Source organism: Trypanosoma brucei, chromosome 7 (assembly GCF_000002445.2).
Source record: "Trypanosoma brucei brucei TREU927 chromosome 7, complete sequence".
Lineage (NCBI taxonomy): Eukaryota > Euglenozoa > Kinetoplastea > Trypanosomatida > Trypanosomatidae > Trypanosoma > Trypanosoma brucei.
The window spans coordinates 555,804-572,436 of NC_007280.1; the positions used below are offsets into that span (position 1 = coordinate 555,804).

Consider the following 16,633-nt stretch of genomic DNA (forward strand, 5'->3'; position numbering starts at 1 on the left):
CTGGTATTGGAAACAGGAACAAGTTATGCAACGTTAATACAGAATCCCCCTGAGTCTACTATATATATATATATATATATATATATATATATTTATATATCCGACCGTCCCAGTTGATCTATGCGCTAAGGCACTTCCCTCTATGCTCCACCCTGAACGGAATGTCAGGGAGGCTTTTATGTCAAGCGTCCCTTCTAACGAGTAACCCACGATGTGGTAAAATGGGGTCTCTGTTTTCTCTTCGCAGCGTTCCTAATAATAGTGCCGCTAAATCTATACAACAAAACACATGAGGATGTTAAGAGAGAAACATATGCGTAAAAAAAAAAAAAAAGAAGCATTATACAGCCACAAAACAACAACATGGTACATCTTTCTCTCTCTCAAGCTGTCGTACCATCTCCCTCCCGTCTCCTCTCTATTTACCAAGAACCGATACAACCATTCTCTTTACTTTCTCTCCTACACTTTATTCTTAATATATTATTTACTTATTTTTTTTAGGGGACGAGTGTGGAAAAGAGAGGTGACAATACATATCACTTCGCAAAGGAGGGTGGTAGTTAAGAACCTTCCAACAAAGCCTCCTTCCCGGTTTGTCATTAACTCTCTTACTAATCCATTTTTTTTTCATTTTTACCGCCATCAACTTTGCGATTTTTTTTTACTACTCAGTTCTCCTTCTTTTTTTTTTTGCGTGTTTCTTTTCCTTCCTTATTCATCCTCCCTCTTCTTATTCTTCAAGTATTCACCTTTGCGAAGTATTTATTCCTTCCCTTCTCTACCACCTTTTTTACATATATCGTTTACCCCTCTTCGTTAAGTTTATTATTGAATACAAGTAAGCAGAACATAAACAAAATAAAAAAACTGAGTCACTGTTAACACATTCGACATGTAACAGTAGCAACCCACAACTGCAACTTATTCCCTCCCCCCCCCTTCCCTTCTGCTCTTATTATTATTATTATTTTTTTTCTTTACTGGTGTTGGTGTCATAAATTGAAGTGGCAACAAAACTATAATAAGTAAAATAATAAAGACTAAGTATCCACATATAATTTAATCATTTTATTTTTGTATCTTTCATTTTTTTTATCCAATACGTCTCCTCCATCCCACCCTTCTTCCTTCTCTTCTTTAATATTTCCTTTAAAAAGAGGTTCGAAAAAAAAAAAGTAGGGAAATGGGAGGAAAAGTTGAATGAAAAAAATGTTACAGCGTAACCAAACAACCGAGTTGGGTCAACAAGGAGGAGGGAAAGAAAAACAGTAAAAAAAAAAAGAAAAAAAGAAAAAAAGAAACAAAAAAAATTAACCACTACATTACCAGCAGCGGTAACACCTACCTCGCTTTGCAAGTTATAGGAAATTCACCTGCAGAAAACGAGAAATAATCGAGCACAATACACACTCACACACGCACATTCGAAGGTAAATATAAATAAATTTGTACCTAAATATATTCAAGAAAAATTGTTTTTGTTCCGTAAGTAAGGGAAGTGTTAGGAAAATAGGTAAGAACGCCTATGGGACACGGACCACACGGTGGAAATAGTAATATTGATAGTAACAATGATGAAATGTATTGCTATCATCATGATATAACTTCCTCTTCACGGTGAGGTACATGTGTGTGCGCGTGCCACGTATACACTTCACTTGCACAAGTACGTACATCCACCGCCACCCCCCAAAAAAAAAGAGCAACAATAAATTTTTGGTCCATCAACATGACCGATAAATGAATAAAGCTCCTCTTTTTCTCTTCCTCCCCCCAACATATGTTTTTTTTTTTGTACGGCTAACGCAGTCACTAACCACTTTCAAATACCTGCAAGGAGGGAAATTAAAAATAAATGAATCAGCGCCAGTATGTCTGCTTACACGGTTACGGCACACATAAACAAAAACCAAAAGCAAAACAAACAAGTTATAACTCCACTAAAATGCTATTTCCGCCCTCCCATCATCCCTTTACTCTTTCTCTTGTCTAGTACGATTTCACTACTCTTCGGTTGTGTTTTGATTATTTTTATTTTATTTTATTTTACTATCCGTTGCACAATCCATTCTATTCAATATTTCCCTTTTGGTGGTGTTGTTTCTCTTCCGCCTTGTTGGGAATGATTGTCCCACTCCGTATAGCTCACGCTGCAACCTTCTGCTCGTCTTGTACATCATCTCTGTCATCAGATGTGTATTGTTTTACCTCCGCTACAAAGGCAGCTGCAGCCGATGCCACACGTTCCCCAACCACAGGGACGTGTTGCACTAGTGAAGGATTAATACAATTCCAAAGTGAAGCACCAAGTCGCATGCATGTTGACCCCTGTATGTATCGCATTGTGGAATTTACACGGTTTACTTTGCACATCTCAACGGTTATCACCCGTGAGAGTACAACCACACATGCGGTTGCCTGCGCTAGCGCTGTTACGAATAGTTGTAAATCGCGCTCTCCAACGGCTTTCATCCCAGTACGTTGCACCTCTGCCACACGCGGTTTGCTAGCCTCAAAGAAGTTAAAGAGTTTCCCGCGGATGGACTTCATCGTCTCGACGTACGACTTTGCCCGCTCCCGCAATTCACCACCCGTTTGAGCCACACACCTCGTTGACTTCTCTGCAACACTTCTGGCGCTGTTCACAGTTGACCTCGCGGTTGCGGCACACATTTCCATCGGTTTACGGCAGTGAGGGACAGTTTTTGCTGCAACTTCCATTGCTGTGTGTTGATAAGCCCTGGCCCCATCCACCACTTGTTTCCCTTTTGCCACACACCCACTTGCCACCGCACGGATGTTTGAGTTCTCGAGTACATCCTTCACCAGTTGTTTGCCTTCTGTGGCAAGCTTTCGAGCCTTTTCTGATGTTGCACGAACAGCGTCCCCCGCAGGAAGGCGAGACACAAACTCCTCCACGACACTGCCGATATTTTGAGAGTCCGCATCGGATTTATTTTCCTGCTGTTCCTGTTCCTGTTGCTGTTGCTGTGGCGGCTCCTGCACCTGCTCCCTCTCAGCTTTCTCAGCATCGACGCTCTCTGCACCCTCTACACGCAACGCAGCGGTTTCTTCGTGTTGGGGATGTTTGCCCTTGTGTCGATGATGGCGGCTTCGGTGCCCTCCGTTAGGTAAAATGTCACCGTGATCTCCTGATTCAGATGCTTGCATTTGTGTCAAAGTAACTTTTTTTTTCACCTTCACGAATAAACGTAATAACGATGCTGTATGGCCTTCTTTCTCTTTGTTGTTTTTTTTTTTTGGTTCTTTTGGGGTTTCTTTTTTTTTTTTATTTTAGCGTTTACTGAATCTGCTTCCCAATATATATATATATATATATATATATATATTTCTCGAGTGCCCTTTAAATGGTCTACGTGCAAACTTGTGAGCCCGTTTGCGGGGGAAAAAGGCAGGTCGCCGACAGCAACGCGCGAAGGAAATTAACAGAGGAAACGGAACAAGTTATGAAGCGTAAACAAAAAAGAAGAAAGTGCACGGTAAAGTATGAAGGTAACACAACACGGCAACTGCAAGCAGCGTCTGATGCAGAAATGACGTGAGAACCGTGGGGGAAGAGTTTAGTTTGTTATATACTTATTTTAGCGTCTCGTTGTTGCACCGCCCCAGTTTTCGCATGACGTACACAATACGAGCGTTCACCCAACCGATTTAGAAGTTTTCTCTTACTTTACTTTCTTTTACACGCGCTCACATCCTCTTAAAAAGTGCTTGTACGTACCGTACAACCTCGAATCCCACATTTTCCACGAACAATGGTGCCGAGAATCCATTGTATCACATTTCCTTTTTAACGCTTTCTTGTCAACACTTTACCTTTTCTTCCTTTTGCCTTGTTTTGGCTATCATCCTCTGGGTCGAGAATCAACCATCAAACTTTTTTGTGCAAAGAAGAAAAACTGTAACCTTCTCCCTCATGGTGATTTTTATTTCCTCAACATCACTGGAGACAACTTACTACTCATCCGCGACAGCCGCTGCTGCAAGTTTTTGCTCACGCCACCTCTGGAATGCCTTCTCTCTTTGTTCATGCAGGCGACGCTTTCTCTCTCTGTTTTTGGCGATCCGCTCCTGCTTAGCCACCATGATCCGCTTGCGTTTTTCCTCTCTTTCCTCTTTCGTAAGGATTTGGGACCGCTCGGTACGAATCATTTGCCTCTCCAAGCGGTCGTTGATTCTGAGAGTTTCGCGTCGCCGCCGCTTAGCAGCCTTCTCCTCATCAGTCAATTCTCCGTTGCGGTGCGCTGCAAGTGCCCGCACAACCTTCTTTCGAACACGTTTTGCACGGCGGTAAAATGCAGCCTTTTCTTTTCGTCCACTTTTCTCGTACTGTTTATATAAAACACTCACCGGAGACGGAGCTTTTGTCTCTCGAGCTCGCGGCGTGAGGTTGAGAAGATTTTCCATTGCTGCCAGAAGGCGGATAGTAGCGGCCGATGTCATTAATGAATCGTCGTCTACCACTTCCTTCACAATGTTGGAAGCCCATGCCGTGTCCAGCTGTACACGACTATTGTACTTGAGCACCATTTTGAGGCAATGCAAGTAGTCGTACAGAAGTGTGTACTTCATATTATATACCGAGGTTGGTGTTACCGATTGAAGGAAACTGCTGATTGCACTTGCGGCGGATGCACGTAGAGTTGCCCCCAAGCCGGAGAGCCGCGGTAGCACCGCTTCTACCATCTGACAACATCCTTGAAACACTCTTACGCGCTGGGGCCCTTCCAGAACCTCCACTTCGCTAAACTTCTCCAATGCTGCGGGTAGCAGTGCCCACGCAAACCCGTGACGGTAATGATGCATATCCCGCTTTACGGAAGGCATTCGTTTCTTTCCATCCCAACCACGGTCGCAGAAGATGGACTTGTAAAACTCCATCAACGTCACTCGAACGTCTTCACCTGCGTGGTTCTTATGTGCGAGGAAGGCGATGAAATGAAACACGCGAAGAGCCACGTCCTTCAGTCGGGTCATGCGCCGACGAACTACAAGAGCGTGTCGTGCCGAACGGCTCTCTTTGTTTACTAAAACCCGGTCCAGTTTGCGGCAATAGCTTTGAATGTCGGAAAGAAGTTGGAACAGACTCTCTGCCACGAGAAACCTTCCGAAGTAACGATTCTTCGTCATCATAAGCATTTGAAGGGACGAAACGGTACTGTTGAAAATCACGTCATCCGCCGCCTTCACATTTTCTCGACAAACCGCCAACAGAACCTGAAAAATGTGTACTGTTAATGGAGAGCGCATAGCCACCCCAACTCGTGTTGCAACTTGAATTGCTCGGACAACATCACCCTTCTCCTTATTGGCTGTATCCGTTGGATACACGAATTGAAGATCTACGTTCCCAATCATACCCTTCAGTGCGTCAATGTACTGCTGAGTTGGAGCTTCTTCTTCCTCTTCGTCACCTGTATCAGATTCTTCATCCTCTACATCTGGATTGAGTTGCTCCTCATCGGCTCCCTCCTCCGGCTCCGTTGCTTCGTCCTCCTCAGTGGGTTCTTCGCTTTCATCCGCCTCTGTTTCTGTTTCTGTTTCTGTCTTATCCGCTTCATCCTCAGAGGGTACATCACCCCCCTCGTCTTCCTCATCTTCGTCTTTTTCATCAACTTGAGTGCCTTCGTTGTTCTCGTCCTCCTCGTCACCTTCTTCTTCATCAGCTGAAGAATCTTCCGCCTCTGCAGCTACTCCCTTTGCTTTAGCTTGCCTTATTAGTTCCCGGTCGTCCGTATGATAAGCCTCACGAAGCGGAGCCAAGACAAGGTCCAGAGTTGGCCGCTCTCGAACATAACGAGCAAAACGTAAAAGATAACCCGTCGCAATGCGGCGCACGCACACCATAAGGGGTAACACGTGAAGTGCCGAAGACGGTCGCATCACGAGCGCCATCAACACATCATAAAACAAATCCAGAGTTTCCAACGTGCCCGTACGAAAGAACTGGCAAAGATCAGGTACCGTACTGTTAGCGAGGTTTTTCGCCTCTTCATTGCTGGGGTCGTCGGTACTCAGAATCAGAAAAAGCAATACGAGCAGCACATGAATATCTCGCTCCTCATAAAACAAGACACTGCGGGTGGAAGAGCTTTCCAGTGCCTCAACAATACAATTGCGGGCCTTGCGGAAGTTGCGCTCAGTTGCGCCAGTGGTGTATCGCGTGATGCCCTTCTCCTCAGCCGCAAGATAATCCCTAATAACGCTTAAGGCACTCAACGTGCATTTTGGTCTTGACAAGGCGGCGGTGTACGTGAAGGAAAATACGTCCGAAAAAAGGTAGATAGCCCGATTCATGCATTTCTCATCACTGGACTTCGGAGTGGGGTAAAACCCAAACCGCAGCAAGGCACGAACCGCCTCGTCGACGTATGTGCAAGTTACGCCCTCACGTAGCGGCACACTTAAGCAAGCCCGCAACTCCCGTAGCACCCACGTGCGGTTGGCGTGCGCAGACGGGTCCGAGTCCCTAATGCAAAAATATTGTTTAATGAGGTCTCGGACTTTAGCATCCAGCATTTCAAGAGGCATCATCCGAAGTTCGTTGGGATCTGAAGCTTTTGCAACTATCTTCCTTCCATAACCCACCGCTTGGCTGGCAATCTTCAACATTTCTTGGCGTTGGTCGGCATCGTCGTTTTTTACAACCAATTGACCTAAACGGGCGACGAGTTGCTGAAACAGCGCCCGGCGCGGAATATCTGAGTTACCACGGCGGTAAGGCGCAATGGCGTTGTGCATCATTGTACTTAAATGCTCCTGCAGTGATTCACCAGCGGCACAGCGCTGCACAAGGAGGTCAAACCAATCGTCCCACACGGGATGAACCATTGGGTACACGGCAATCACCTGTTCCTTGCGGAACAGAGCATTGGCAATTTGTTCCACTGTTGTTGGTTCTAGCGGATCCATCGCAGCATACTTCTGCACGGTGGTTGGGAGAAACTTTTTAATTGCCGGAGGTTTCGTCTCCATTGCCATCAGACGTAGGAGCAGTTGCACTCCCTCTGGGCGAAAGTATTCTAACTTGGGGTAGAGGAAAAAGGCATATGATATCCATTCCATCACCGACTCATCCTCCCACAGCTTGGGAAACTTTTGAAGCGTTATTAACAATAAAGCCGCTGTCATGACGCGCGTAGCCTTTTGCTCAACGTAGGCAAAACATAAGTACTGGGCGGCATGACGGGCATCTTCCACTCGCATCTTCCCACGGTTTGCAACCACGGCTCCCATCGCAAAAACAGCAGCTACAATGCGCTGGTTACGCTCACCCCGCGTAGGGTCATTAATTGTGTCTGGGTCAAAATCATCCCAATCTCCCTGGTCTTCTTTCTGTTGCTCGCCTTGTGTATCTCTTCTCGCAGCCCGTGCCTCTAGTCGAGCCTTTGTGACTTTTAGCCGGGCATCGAGTGCTATTTCCTCTCCAATGAGTGAAAGCACAATAGATGGTGTAATGTCCGTTTCGCGCAATGCAAGAAATAGAATATGTGCATGCAAAACAATCATCGCCATGTCCTCAGTAACCATGCCTAGCAGCATACGTGACAGAGCGTACGGAAGTGCGTGGTGCGCTGTATCCCGCATACTTTTCAGCGATCGGCAGTCAACGCCATCCACTAATTTGGCCTTTAGATGGTTAATCAGTGAATGCTGACCTTCTTTCCGACGGGTCGAGTTATGCCGGAGGCACATTTGGAGCAACGCACGAACGTGTTCCCGCTCCTTTACATTTTTGGCGAGCACTGCTCGAGACCGACTGACTTTTCCGTGTGTTTCGACCTGTTCACCATCCTTTTGATCACTGGCAGCAGCCGCCTCCTCCTCCTCATCTCCGCTGGTTAAACCCTGCGCTTTATTGTCGTAGTGTTTTTTGGTTCCACCACCGCGGCCCTTCCCCTTATTAAGTTCGTACTCTGCCCACTCATACCATACGATAAATGCTTGTACACTATTCGGTGCACCGCGTTCAAATTTGCTTAAATATGAACGAAGAGATCGCACATCCTCCGGCAAATGTTGCTGAATAAATGGAGGAGGCACAAACTTGAATATCTCACTCAAATCCGCACCAAAAATATTGGTAGCATTTAACCTCGTTTTGAAGCTGGACAGATCGGAGCGCAACTCGGAGGAAACCTTGGCAGCTAAATGAATGTCAATGTCCTTTGTCCGAGCCGATCTCTGATGGGATCTTCCCTCGTGATTCCCAACAGCGGTGTGCTGCTGCGCGTGATGACCGCGGCGCTCCACCTGCTCTCGCGCATACTTTTCTTTATGATACCTTTTCGCCTCCTTCTTCACGTTGGTTGCTTTCCCCATTTTAGCCGAAGGCTTAACGTTACGGCGAGGGCCGCCGCTGGTGCCCCCTTTACTCCCATGCTGAGCAAAGGAACCAGACATACCGAACGCCTTTCTTTTTTAGTTGCTTATGTGCGTTCGGCCAGTAATTTCCTTTTGTTAGGTGGTTGTAACGGCATTAAACAAGAGAGGCACCCCCCCCCAAAAATAAAAAATAATAATAATAATAACAACAGTAAGTAAAAAGGGGAAAGAAAACGCAGTAGAAGCGAAGGGTATCGGCAAACAGGGAAGTCAGCAGCAAAGAGATACAAAAAAAAATCAACATATCGCAACCCAACCAGCGTGGCCGAATAGGAAGTTGTTAAGACAGAGATGTAATAACTTAAGATAAAGGGTGGGTAAAACCAAAAATAGAGTAAAAATAAAACATGGCAAGGCGTTGTGAAGGAACGAGAAAATACAAATGGGCGAGATGAGGATGTCTTAAGCAAAAGTGTTTCGAACAGATACACACAAGTGCTGACATATCTCTCATGTGAATCCTCAATAGTAAGCACAACTGCAGTTGGCAATGCCCTCAAACGAAAAAAAAAGAAATTGTTAAAGGATAGAAAATAATAATAATAATAATAATAATAATAATGTCATTATAATAATTATTATAGCACCCGCTGTCAAACAGCGGCAAAGGGTAAGGGAGTTCATTCCGTAACTTCCCCCTTCCATTAGGCAGGCACTCTGTTTCTTGCCATTAGAATTGGAGGGAAATTTTCCCACGTTAGCAACAGGGTACGGACACGAATCAAAATAAAAAAGAAAAACAGTAAAAGCGAACGTTAATGGCGTAAACGCGGAGAGAAAAGTGAATATTTGAAGTCGTTTTAGCTCAAACAAGTCAACACATAAAATGAACGTCTGTTGTTACCATCTGTTGGGGGAGGGGGAGGGACATAATAACAATATTATTCAACGCTAGACAGCATTTGCTTAACGGGTTCACTTTCCGTCGTACTTGCGCCTGCGTAGTCCATCTCTTTCAGGTTTACCTCCGTGTCAGATTTCTGCACAGCAGCCCCACTTACACCGTTGTAATTGGCGGAATCAAGCAATAACTCACCAGCACCACTCTCTGAGCGGCTGCGCTTGCGGCAGTTGAAAGAAGTTTCGTCATCCACAGTTGTTGCTATCGTTTCCTCACCAATAATGTCCTCATAAACTTTCGAATCAGCATCGGTCTCTGCTTCCTTTGAAGTCGCTACCTCCACTTTTCCTTGAGCAGAAGCTTTAGGCGTTTCAGCGTCCGCTATTTGTGCCTGTGATATTTCCTCTGCTTCTGTTGTTGTCATTGTCTCCACTTCATCCGTGGCTGGAGGTTGCTGGACATCCGCTTTTCCCTCTTCATCCTCATTCACAATTGTTGAAGGGGTCACTGCTTTATTCACAACTGCAACAACTTCCTCCCTCTCTTCCTCCATAATTTTCTCAAACGGAGGTTTTGATTCATCCGACGTGCCCTCTTTTTCTTCAGAAACTGGCGATGGAGGAACTACCGCAATCATCTCCTCGGAATTGATGTTTTGAGGTACTTTATTTACTGGTGCAACCTCTTCAGTTAGTAAAGAAACACAGTTAGGTGCTTCATTCACTTCGGTGCCATCAACAACAGAAATGGACTCCAATACGGCGGGTTCTGCGGTAATTGGCACTTGTGACATTAACCGTATAAACTGGAGTAGAAAATTTAATGGCGTGGTGTCTTCGTAAATGTAGTGATCCTGCCTGTTTGTCTGCGTGTGTGTGTGTTTGTGTAAATACTTATTAGCACTTTTCCGCTGTTTACTTAGCAAATTTAGACTTTTATGTGTACGTACGTAGATGTGTAAATACGTGCGAATTGTTTCGTCAATGAAGTTATTTTTTAAAAAAATGATTTTTTTTCCAAAGGAAAGAGGAGAGCACAGGGGAGAAGAATTGTGTTCAAGATAAGTTAACGTGTACGACTCTCCGTCACAAATTCCTTCCATACTGCAACGCAACTGTTCATATATGCGAACATGTACGATAACGCACTAAAAAACTACTGCTTTCTCCCTCTTTTTTTCTCCGTTTATTTCCCTTTTTTATTTCCCTCCATGTTTATTTTTCTCTTATTTTCATTATTATTTTTTTCGTTTTGTTTGTTTTATTTTTCATCATTAATCATCTGCATGACCCGCTGCAGCACGTTAAGAATGACATGTTTGATACACACGCACACGCAGCGCAGTAATGGTACAGTCGCGCAACACAAGAGTAAAAAAAAAATGTGGAGAAAATAACCGCAATGAGGGAAAGAAGATGCAAACAGTGTTTTCTTTGTTGTTGTTGTTTCATATATATTTTGTTTGTTTGTTTGCGAAGTCGTGCCCTCATGTGAAATTTGGGAAATATCTTTTGGCTGCCTTCGCATCCATTGTAACTAAACACGCAATTACTATTATTGGTCCTACACTTGTTCCCTCCTTGTCGATCACTACATTTCCGCCTACACATGAATAAACATGAAAATGTTCACCTCCACTAATTTATTTTATTTTTCTTTTCAATGGTACTCACCGCTCATGAGCACACATATGCACGCTTCGGTGTGGTGAAAGGAATGTGCAGAAAAGAGGAAAAGAGAAGAAAAAAGAAAAATAAATGACAAAGTGCAACGGTAAGACAACCCAGCACAAAGAGCGATGTGCAAAACACACAAACAAACAAACAAAAAAGAGGAAACAGAATTCTGATGCTCAGCTTTATTCAAAGCTTCGTTTGCAAGTGCGCCGCAGTTTAAGACCATTTTCTTCTGTTTTGAATAAATAAATAAATATCTTTATTTATTTATTTATAAATCACTATTTACGGTCCCAAACAACCTTTCGGCCTCTTTATCTCTTTTTTTTCTTCCTTGTTGCATGATTCATTCCATCGTTTTCCCGAGGCACCGAGTAGCTTGCATAGAAAAATATGTGCTGGGAATGCACTACATCGGTTAAGCTTGCTGTCACATCAGTTAGGACAAGTGAAAGGAAGGAGAAAAAGGGTAGGTGGGGGGGGGGGAAGAAAAAAAAAAAGAGGAAAATTAGCACACAATCAGCAACCAGTAGAAAGGGCACCTAGTTCGGAAACCAACAAAGAGAAGCAGCACAAAAGCGGGAGGGCACATAAAAGTGCGATATGCAGCTCAAAAAAAAAAAGTATAGAAAACTGCGATATCAACGCACATTTATTGCTCCCCTCCCCGCATATTTTCCTCACATTTATTGGTTCCACCAGTTTAACCTCGACTCTTTCCCCTTTTCAATTTATGATAATGGATCTTCTGCCATTTGATTCTCCGTTAAACCTATCCATCCATTTTCCCTCGTATTTCATTGCGTTGCAGCACACCCTCCCTCCATCTTCCCTTCACCCCTCTCAAAATTATATGTTCCGTTCCGACTTGTACGCGTTGGTCACCGTACGGTACGCCTCCCCACCCGATGCATCAGCTTCTTCATTCTTCCCTCGCACTCACAAACACGTTGCATTCCTCCACATTATGCGGCCATCTTCCACCCACACTAAAAGAGAAGGAACAAAAGAACTCAATCAGTTTCTCTTCCCCACAGGCGTTACACGGGTTACGACTGATGATGTGAATCATTTCTTCTTTTTCGGTGATTGGGAACTGCGTCGCATGAGGACGGCCTCCTTGTACCTCAAGTGTTCTTCACTCACATAATCCGGATCATAGCCATCGCCTTTAGTCCCAACCTCCACACGCCGACGCTCTGAACTCGATTCATTTTTGCCACGTAGAAGAGAAAGGATGCCATATTTGGAAGCCAATACGTACACGACAGCACAAGTAATGGCTAACAGTGTCAAGTATGTAAGGATGGTTGAAGGATCCGTATCCAGAGACGCTTCAATGGCCACTGTTTCATTGAATGCTGCAACAAATTGGGGTTGCTCGGTTTCACCATTTTTATAGTAAACACCAACGATAAGGTGGTAGTCGTTAGGTTCCAGCAGAGCATGCGGAGTGAAGGTGTAGTGAAAACTTGCGGATTCTCTGTACTGAACAATACGTGCATGACGAATGGCAGAGAAGTTCTGCAAGATCTGGTTAGGCGTGTGTGCAGGGGCAACACTGGCGGAAACGAGAAGGACGGTGCTGTTCTGGCGTTGATCGTTGTTACGAAATGCGATTAGTGCATCAACACGCGAGCCTGCGTGAAAAGTGGGCGTCGAACCTCCACGAACCTTTGGGAAAATGGCTTGTACTGTAGGTAAAAACAATTTTTCCTCTTCTGCTTCCCCTTCACGCTCTGCGTCGTCACTCTCCGCTGTTTTGGCGGCCCCATCCGCCTCCGTGGCAGAGGCTGGTACGGCTGCAAGAAGGGACGAAGTTGCCGCTGCGAATAGAAGCAGCAACATTAAGGAACGACGGCAAGCCATCGCTGTTATTGTTTTTATTATATATATATATATATATATATTTTGTTATATCTCTTCCTTTCTCTAAATTGTTATTACTAATCTGTTTTGTTTGACGTTGGCTCCACCACTTGTGTGTGTGTGTATGGAATTATACCAATATTTAACAGTATATATGTCAGTTGCGCCTCCTAACCTAACAAGAAATCAATAATAATAATAACAATAATAATAATAATAATCATCATCATCATCAAGTGTGGAGAGTAGAAGGTGACCTCAACATCTTCGCAAATACAATCAACACATGAGTTTTTTATTTGTATCATAGTTTCCACAACCATAATATATCCGTTTCGCGAACAGTAATTATTGCGGTCAAGTGATGACAATACTTGAAAGAAGGTAAGAAGATGTGTTAACAGGGTTCAACGGCAGTTCATCAAACAAATATATGTGGTCTCCGGTAAATTGGCCTTTACTTCCGCTAACAGTGTTGCTGTTTTGCTCTTCCGTTCGGTTACATTTTGTTTCTGTTTTGGTTTTTCTGTTTCACGTGCAGTTAGGCCAGTTTTCCATTCGAAGAAGAGGGTTGGTTTCCTCGTCACCGTTGGCGAAGCTCTTTTTTTTTTTTCTTCACAAGTGCGACCTTCACTATGAAATTTGCTGTTAGTCCTTCACATACTCCCAAATATCAAACAAACATCTGCATGTCAATTTTGTGCCTTTCCATCAGGACCCTCCTCCCGCATGTTTTCCTCAAAAGTAACTGTTCCGAGAGCAGTTACTTCACTAACTTGTTTACCGATAGTTTATTTGCGTTGGGTAATTGAAGGTCCGAAAAAAAAAAAAAAAAGTCACACAGCGGCTCAAAATAACTGCAATTGCACGGAGTAAGAGGGAAAGAAGAATATTTCCGGCTCAAAGTCCATTGGTGTCATAGTTGCCACTCACAATATTTTTCGAATGTCACTCTGCATTTGCCACTACACATAAGACTGCGAAATGCCATCGTAACAGTAAACACGTCTCACATCTTTCCTCACATGCACACCATTTGGTTAATGCTGTGGGAACTGCGACTGTGGTGATAGTTTCTGTTATTATTATTTTTTTCTTTCGGTCTCCTGTGGGAAATAAAACTCACTTCTCCTTTGATTATATGCCTCGTCTTTGACCATAAAATCCCTTTTGCGTGTCGCTCTACAACTTCAACATTTGCTTCACAGCACCACCACCCGACTCCCCCTTATCGAGTGCTCGGTTGATAATATCGCTTGCCTGCAAATATTTTACCGCACAACGCTCCACACACTTCACCTCATCCATGGTTAACTCTTTACTGCTGAGATTCTTGCAGCAAAATGTAAAACATTCGGACTGCAAGCGACTCATCAGTACCTCCAAACGGAAGGATTCTTGCTTTACAGCCAGGCGCATGGAAAGAGAATTACGTCCGTAGCTGGTGCAAGCAACAAAACAACAACAATAACAAAAAAAGAAAGAAAGAAAGAAAAACACGGAAAACAGTACAAATATGAGCTATGTGTGAAAATATCTTTTCTTTGATCGTTAGGTAACAGGCGCTACAAAGCTACGACAGAGGAGGCTTACAATCCTCCTGCAACTCTTCCCTTCCCTCGGTGGTTAACGTTAGTTGAAGGGTGACGGTTCTTAGGGTACACGTCGCTATTCGACAAGGGGGAAAAAAAAAAGAGATATGAAGAAAAGAATAAAAGAAACATGAATGTATATATATGTATATAAAAGGAGGTAATTGAATTGCTTTCGGCAATACAATTCACAGAAAGCAAAAACAAAATAATGAAAACGATAAGACACGTATTAGAGAGTGCTGCTTCTAGATTTATGTGACCCTGCGGTTACGTGATATGTTGTGTAAAACAGTCGCTTGGAGGTACCGAACACGAGGAAAGATGAACAAAATGTCACAGCTGTCGTCCACATTTCTGCCTTTCTCCTCTTCTTTTTGTTATGGGTCTCCTTAAAAAAAAAAAAGAACCCTCTTCCCTAAACATCACATCACAGGCAAGTAATGGAAGGGAGTGCAGATAGATCCAAATATATGTGTAAAAGACGGGCCATAACGTCCGAGGGGAAGTAATGTAACACTAAAGTATTCACGCACTTCACTATCCTTAATGGAAGGTGTCCTCCACTCACAGTTGCATTACATTCCTATCAACCAAATCACCTACAAATACTTCAGTCAACCACAACATTAACAACAATATCACACACACACACACACATATATAAATAAATATATATATATATATATATATATATATCGAAATATATACGGTTTACAACTCCCTCATTCACATCGCAATTACTCAGTACTCAAGTGGGTTCCACCATGTGTTTTTATCAACAGAATTCATCTCTCGTACCAGGCGTCAACTCATTATTTCTCCCAGACTCTTTCTAGTAACACCGCAAACTCGTGAAACACATCTCTTTTTTTTTTTTTAGCCGTGACCTAACTTATTTTAAGTGCATAAATTTCTTGTATTTTTTTTTGTAAAAAAAATTATTCTTTAGTTCAGTCTTCCTTGTTCTCCCCTCCTCTTTTGTGGTTTTTGTTTTTTTTTTTGAAAAAACGATAATAGAGCCCAGCGTCATATACTGTAGCGACGTCTCGCTCACTCATTCATTCACTCACTCACTTAAATAATGGAGTTCTCCTTTCTTTCTTTCTTTTTTTTCTCTCTCTTTCTTATTGTAAACGGCCTCAACATAATATATCAGTCCCTCTGTGTTCCCTTCATCATCTCAAAGATATTTTTTCAATAGTACACAACTCAAAGGAAAAGAAGGGGAAAACAACAACATCAACAACATCATCATCACACTGAAAAAAAAAAAGAAAGAACAGTGAGCATGTGCACAAGGGAAAGGGAGGCATGATGCAACCTTGTCATGGCATCCCACTAACCAACCAAAACATGTGTGGTAATTCAAATACAAAAAGAAAAAAAACAGAAAGGAAATCAACAACAACACCACCAAATAGGGGAGAGAAAAAAAACGAGGTGTGCGTGTGTGTGTGTGGAGGAGGGGGGAGGAGGGAACAAACAGTAGAGTGTTGATATTGTAATAATTTGTAAAAGAAAAAAGCGGTAACCCTACCGACAATCGTACGAGTTGGTAAAAAAAAAAACAAAAAATTAACCAAAACAAGACAGACGCATATAAATAAATACTCCACCGAAAGATCAATGGGGACGGGACAAGTAGAAATCGCTTATCACCCTGTAATTATACACAGTTCCACAATGATAACGTCATACCATTTAGCTCCACTCTGCTATTATCCCCATTTCCTTCCCCACCCTCGTACTTTCTCCCTCCTTAACATTCTGATTTCCCTTCCCCTCCTCCCCCCGCTCTCCACCCCCCCCCAAAAAAATAAATAAATAAATAATAATAATAATAATAATAATAATTTCACGCACAGGTTACTCCGTTGAACTTTCCATCACATTGTCGCAAGACTTTAAATACTCTTTCGCATGCCAGGACACACGTTGATATATTCTGTAAGCAACTGAAACCATTGAGTGTTGCGCTGGTGATGCTGTTGGATTGCAGCATTACTGCCATGGCATGACTTAAAACACCTTCCAATGCATCGGAAGCAGCGCCAGGTGGTACGGCGGAGGAGGCCTCGGGGCCGAGCAGAGCACCACGCAATACTGAAGGAGTGGGAAGTGCACATGCGAGAGATGTGGGCCGAACATATCCAGTTAGAAGCGGGCTTCGGCACGCATTCAAATGCCGCTGCGTAAAGGTGCGACCCATGAAAAACACTGAGCGACGCATCCTTTTGTCACTA

The 16,633-nt window shown here is 43.5% G+C and overlaps 6 protein-coding genes across 6 annotated transcripts, besides 20 other annotated features; all 6 read right to left on the reverse strand.

Annotated features, from left to right (window-relative positions):
- Window positions 1-1,945: part of a sequence feature (sequence corresponds to BAC RPCI93-28I8) that runs on past the window's edge.
- Window positions 60-100: a microsatellite.
- Window positions 476-503: a sequence feature (AT_rich).
- Window positions 956-978: a sequence feature (AT_rich).
- Window positions 1,261-1,313: a sequence feature (A-rich).
- Window positions 1,946-16,633: part of a sequence feature (sequence corresponds to BAC RPCI93-22O10) that runs on past the window's edge.
- Window positions 2,033-2,052: a microsatellite.
- Window positions 2,149-3,174, reverse strand: Tb927.7.2160 (hypothetical protein, conserved; the record flags this gene model as incomplete). The annotated part of the gene is made up of 1 exon (XM_840746.1): window positions 2,149-3,174. The coding sequence occupies one exon, from the start codon at window positions 3,172-3,174 to the stop codon at window positions 2,149-2,151; it is 1,026 nt and encodes a 341-aa protein (XP_845839.1).
- Window positions 3,238-3,299: a sequence feature (T-rich).
- Window positions 3,324-3,353: a microsatellite.
- Window positions 3,982-8,427, reverse strand: Tb927.7.2170 (hypothetical protein, conserved; the record flags this gene model as incomplete). The annotated part of the gene is made up of 1 exon (XM_840747.1): window positions 3,982-8,427. One exon carries the CDS (start codon window positions 8,425-8,427, stop codon window positions 3,982-3,984), a length of 4,446 nt encoding a protein of 1,481 aa, XP_845840.1.
- Window positions 8,529-8,555: a sequence feature (AT_rich).
- Window positions 8,942-8,971: a microsatellite.
- Window positions 9,291-10,043, reverse strand: Tb927.7.2180 (hypothetical protein, conserved; the record flags this gene model as incomplete). Its single annotated transcript, XM_840748.1, has 1 exon — window positions 9,291-10,043. One exon carries the CDS (start codon window positions 10,041-10,043, stop codon window positions 9,291-9,293), a length of 753 nt encoding a protein of 250 aa, XP_845841.1.
- Window positions 10,421-10,518: a sequence feature (T-rich).
- Window positions 11,167-11,205: a sequence feature (AT_rich).
- Tb927.7.2190 (hypothetical protein, conserved) lies at window positions 11,995-12,795 on the reverse strand (the record flags this gene model as incomplete). Its single annotated transcript, XM_840749.1, has 1 exon — window positions 11,995-12,795. One exon carries the CDS (start codon window positions 12,793-12,795, stop codon window positions 11,995-11,997), a length of 801 nt encoding a protein of 266 aa, XP_845842.1.
- Window positions 12,814-12,836: a microsatellite.
- Window positions 12,984-13,016: a microsatellite.
- On the reverse strand, window positions 13,978-14,214 carry Tb927.7.2200 (hypothetical protein, conserved; the record flags this gene model as incomplete). The annotated part of the gene is made up of 1 exon (XM_840750.1): window positions 13,978-14,214. The coding sequence occupies one exon, from the start codon at window positions 14,212-14,214 to the stop codon at window positions 13,978-13,980; it is 237 nt and encodes a 78-aa protein (XP_845843.1).
- Window positions 14,268-14,290: a microsatellite.
- Window positions 15,047-15,086: a microsatellite.
- Window positions 15,436-15,465: a microsatellite.
- Window positions 15,483-15,516: a microsatellite.
- Window positions 16,218-16,244: a microsatellite.
- Tb927.7.2210 (hypothetical protein, conserved) lies at window positions 16,246-16,620 on the reverse strand (the record flags this gene model as incomplete). Its single annotated transcript, XM_840751.1, has 1 exon — window positions 16,246-16,620. One exon carries the CDS (start codon window positions 16,618-16,620, stop codon window positions 16,246-16,248), a length of 375 nt encoding a protein of 124 aa, XP_845844.1.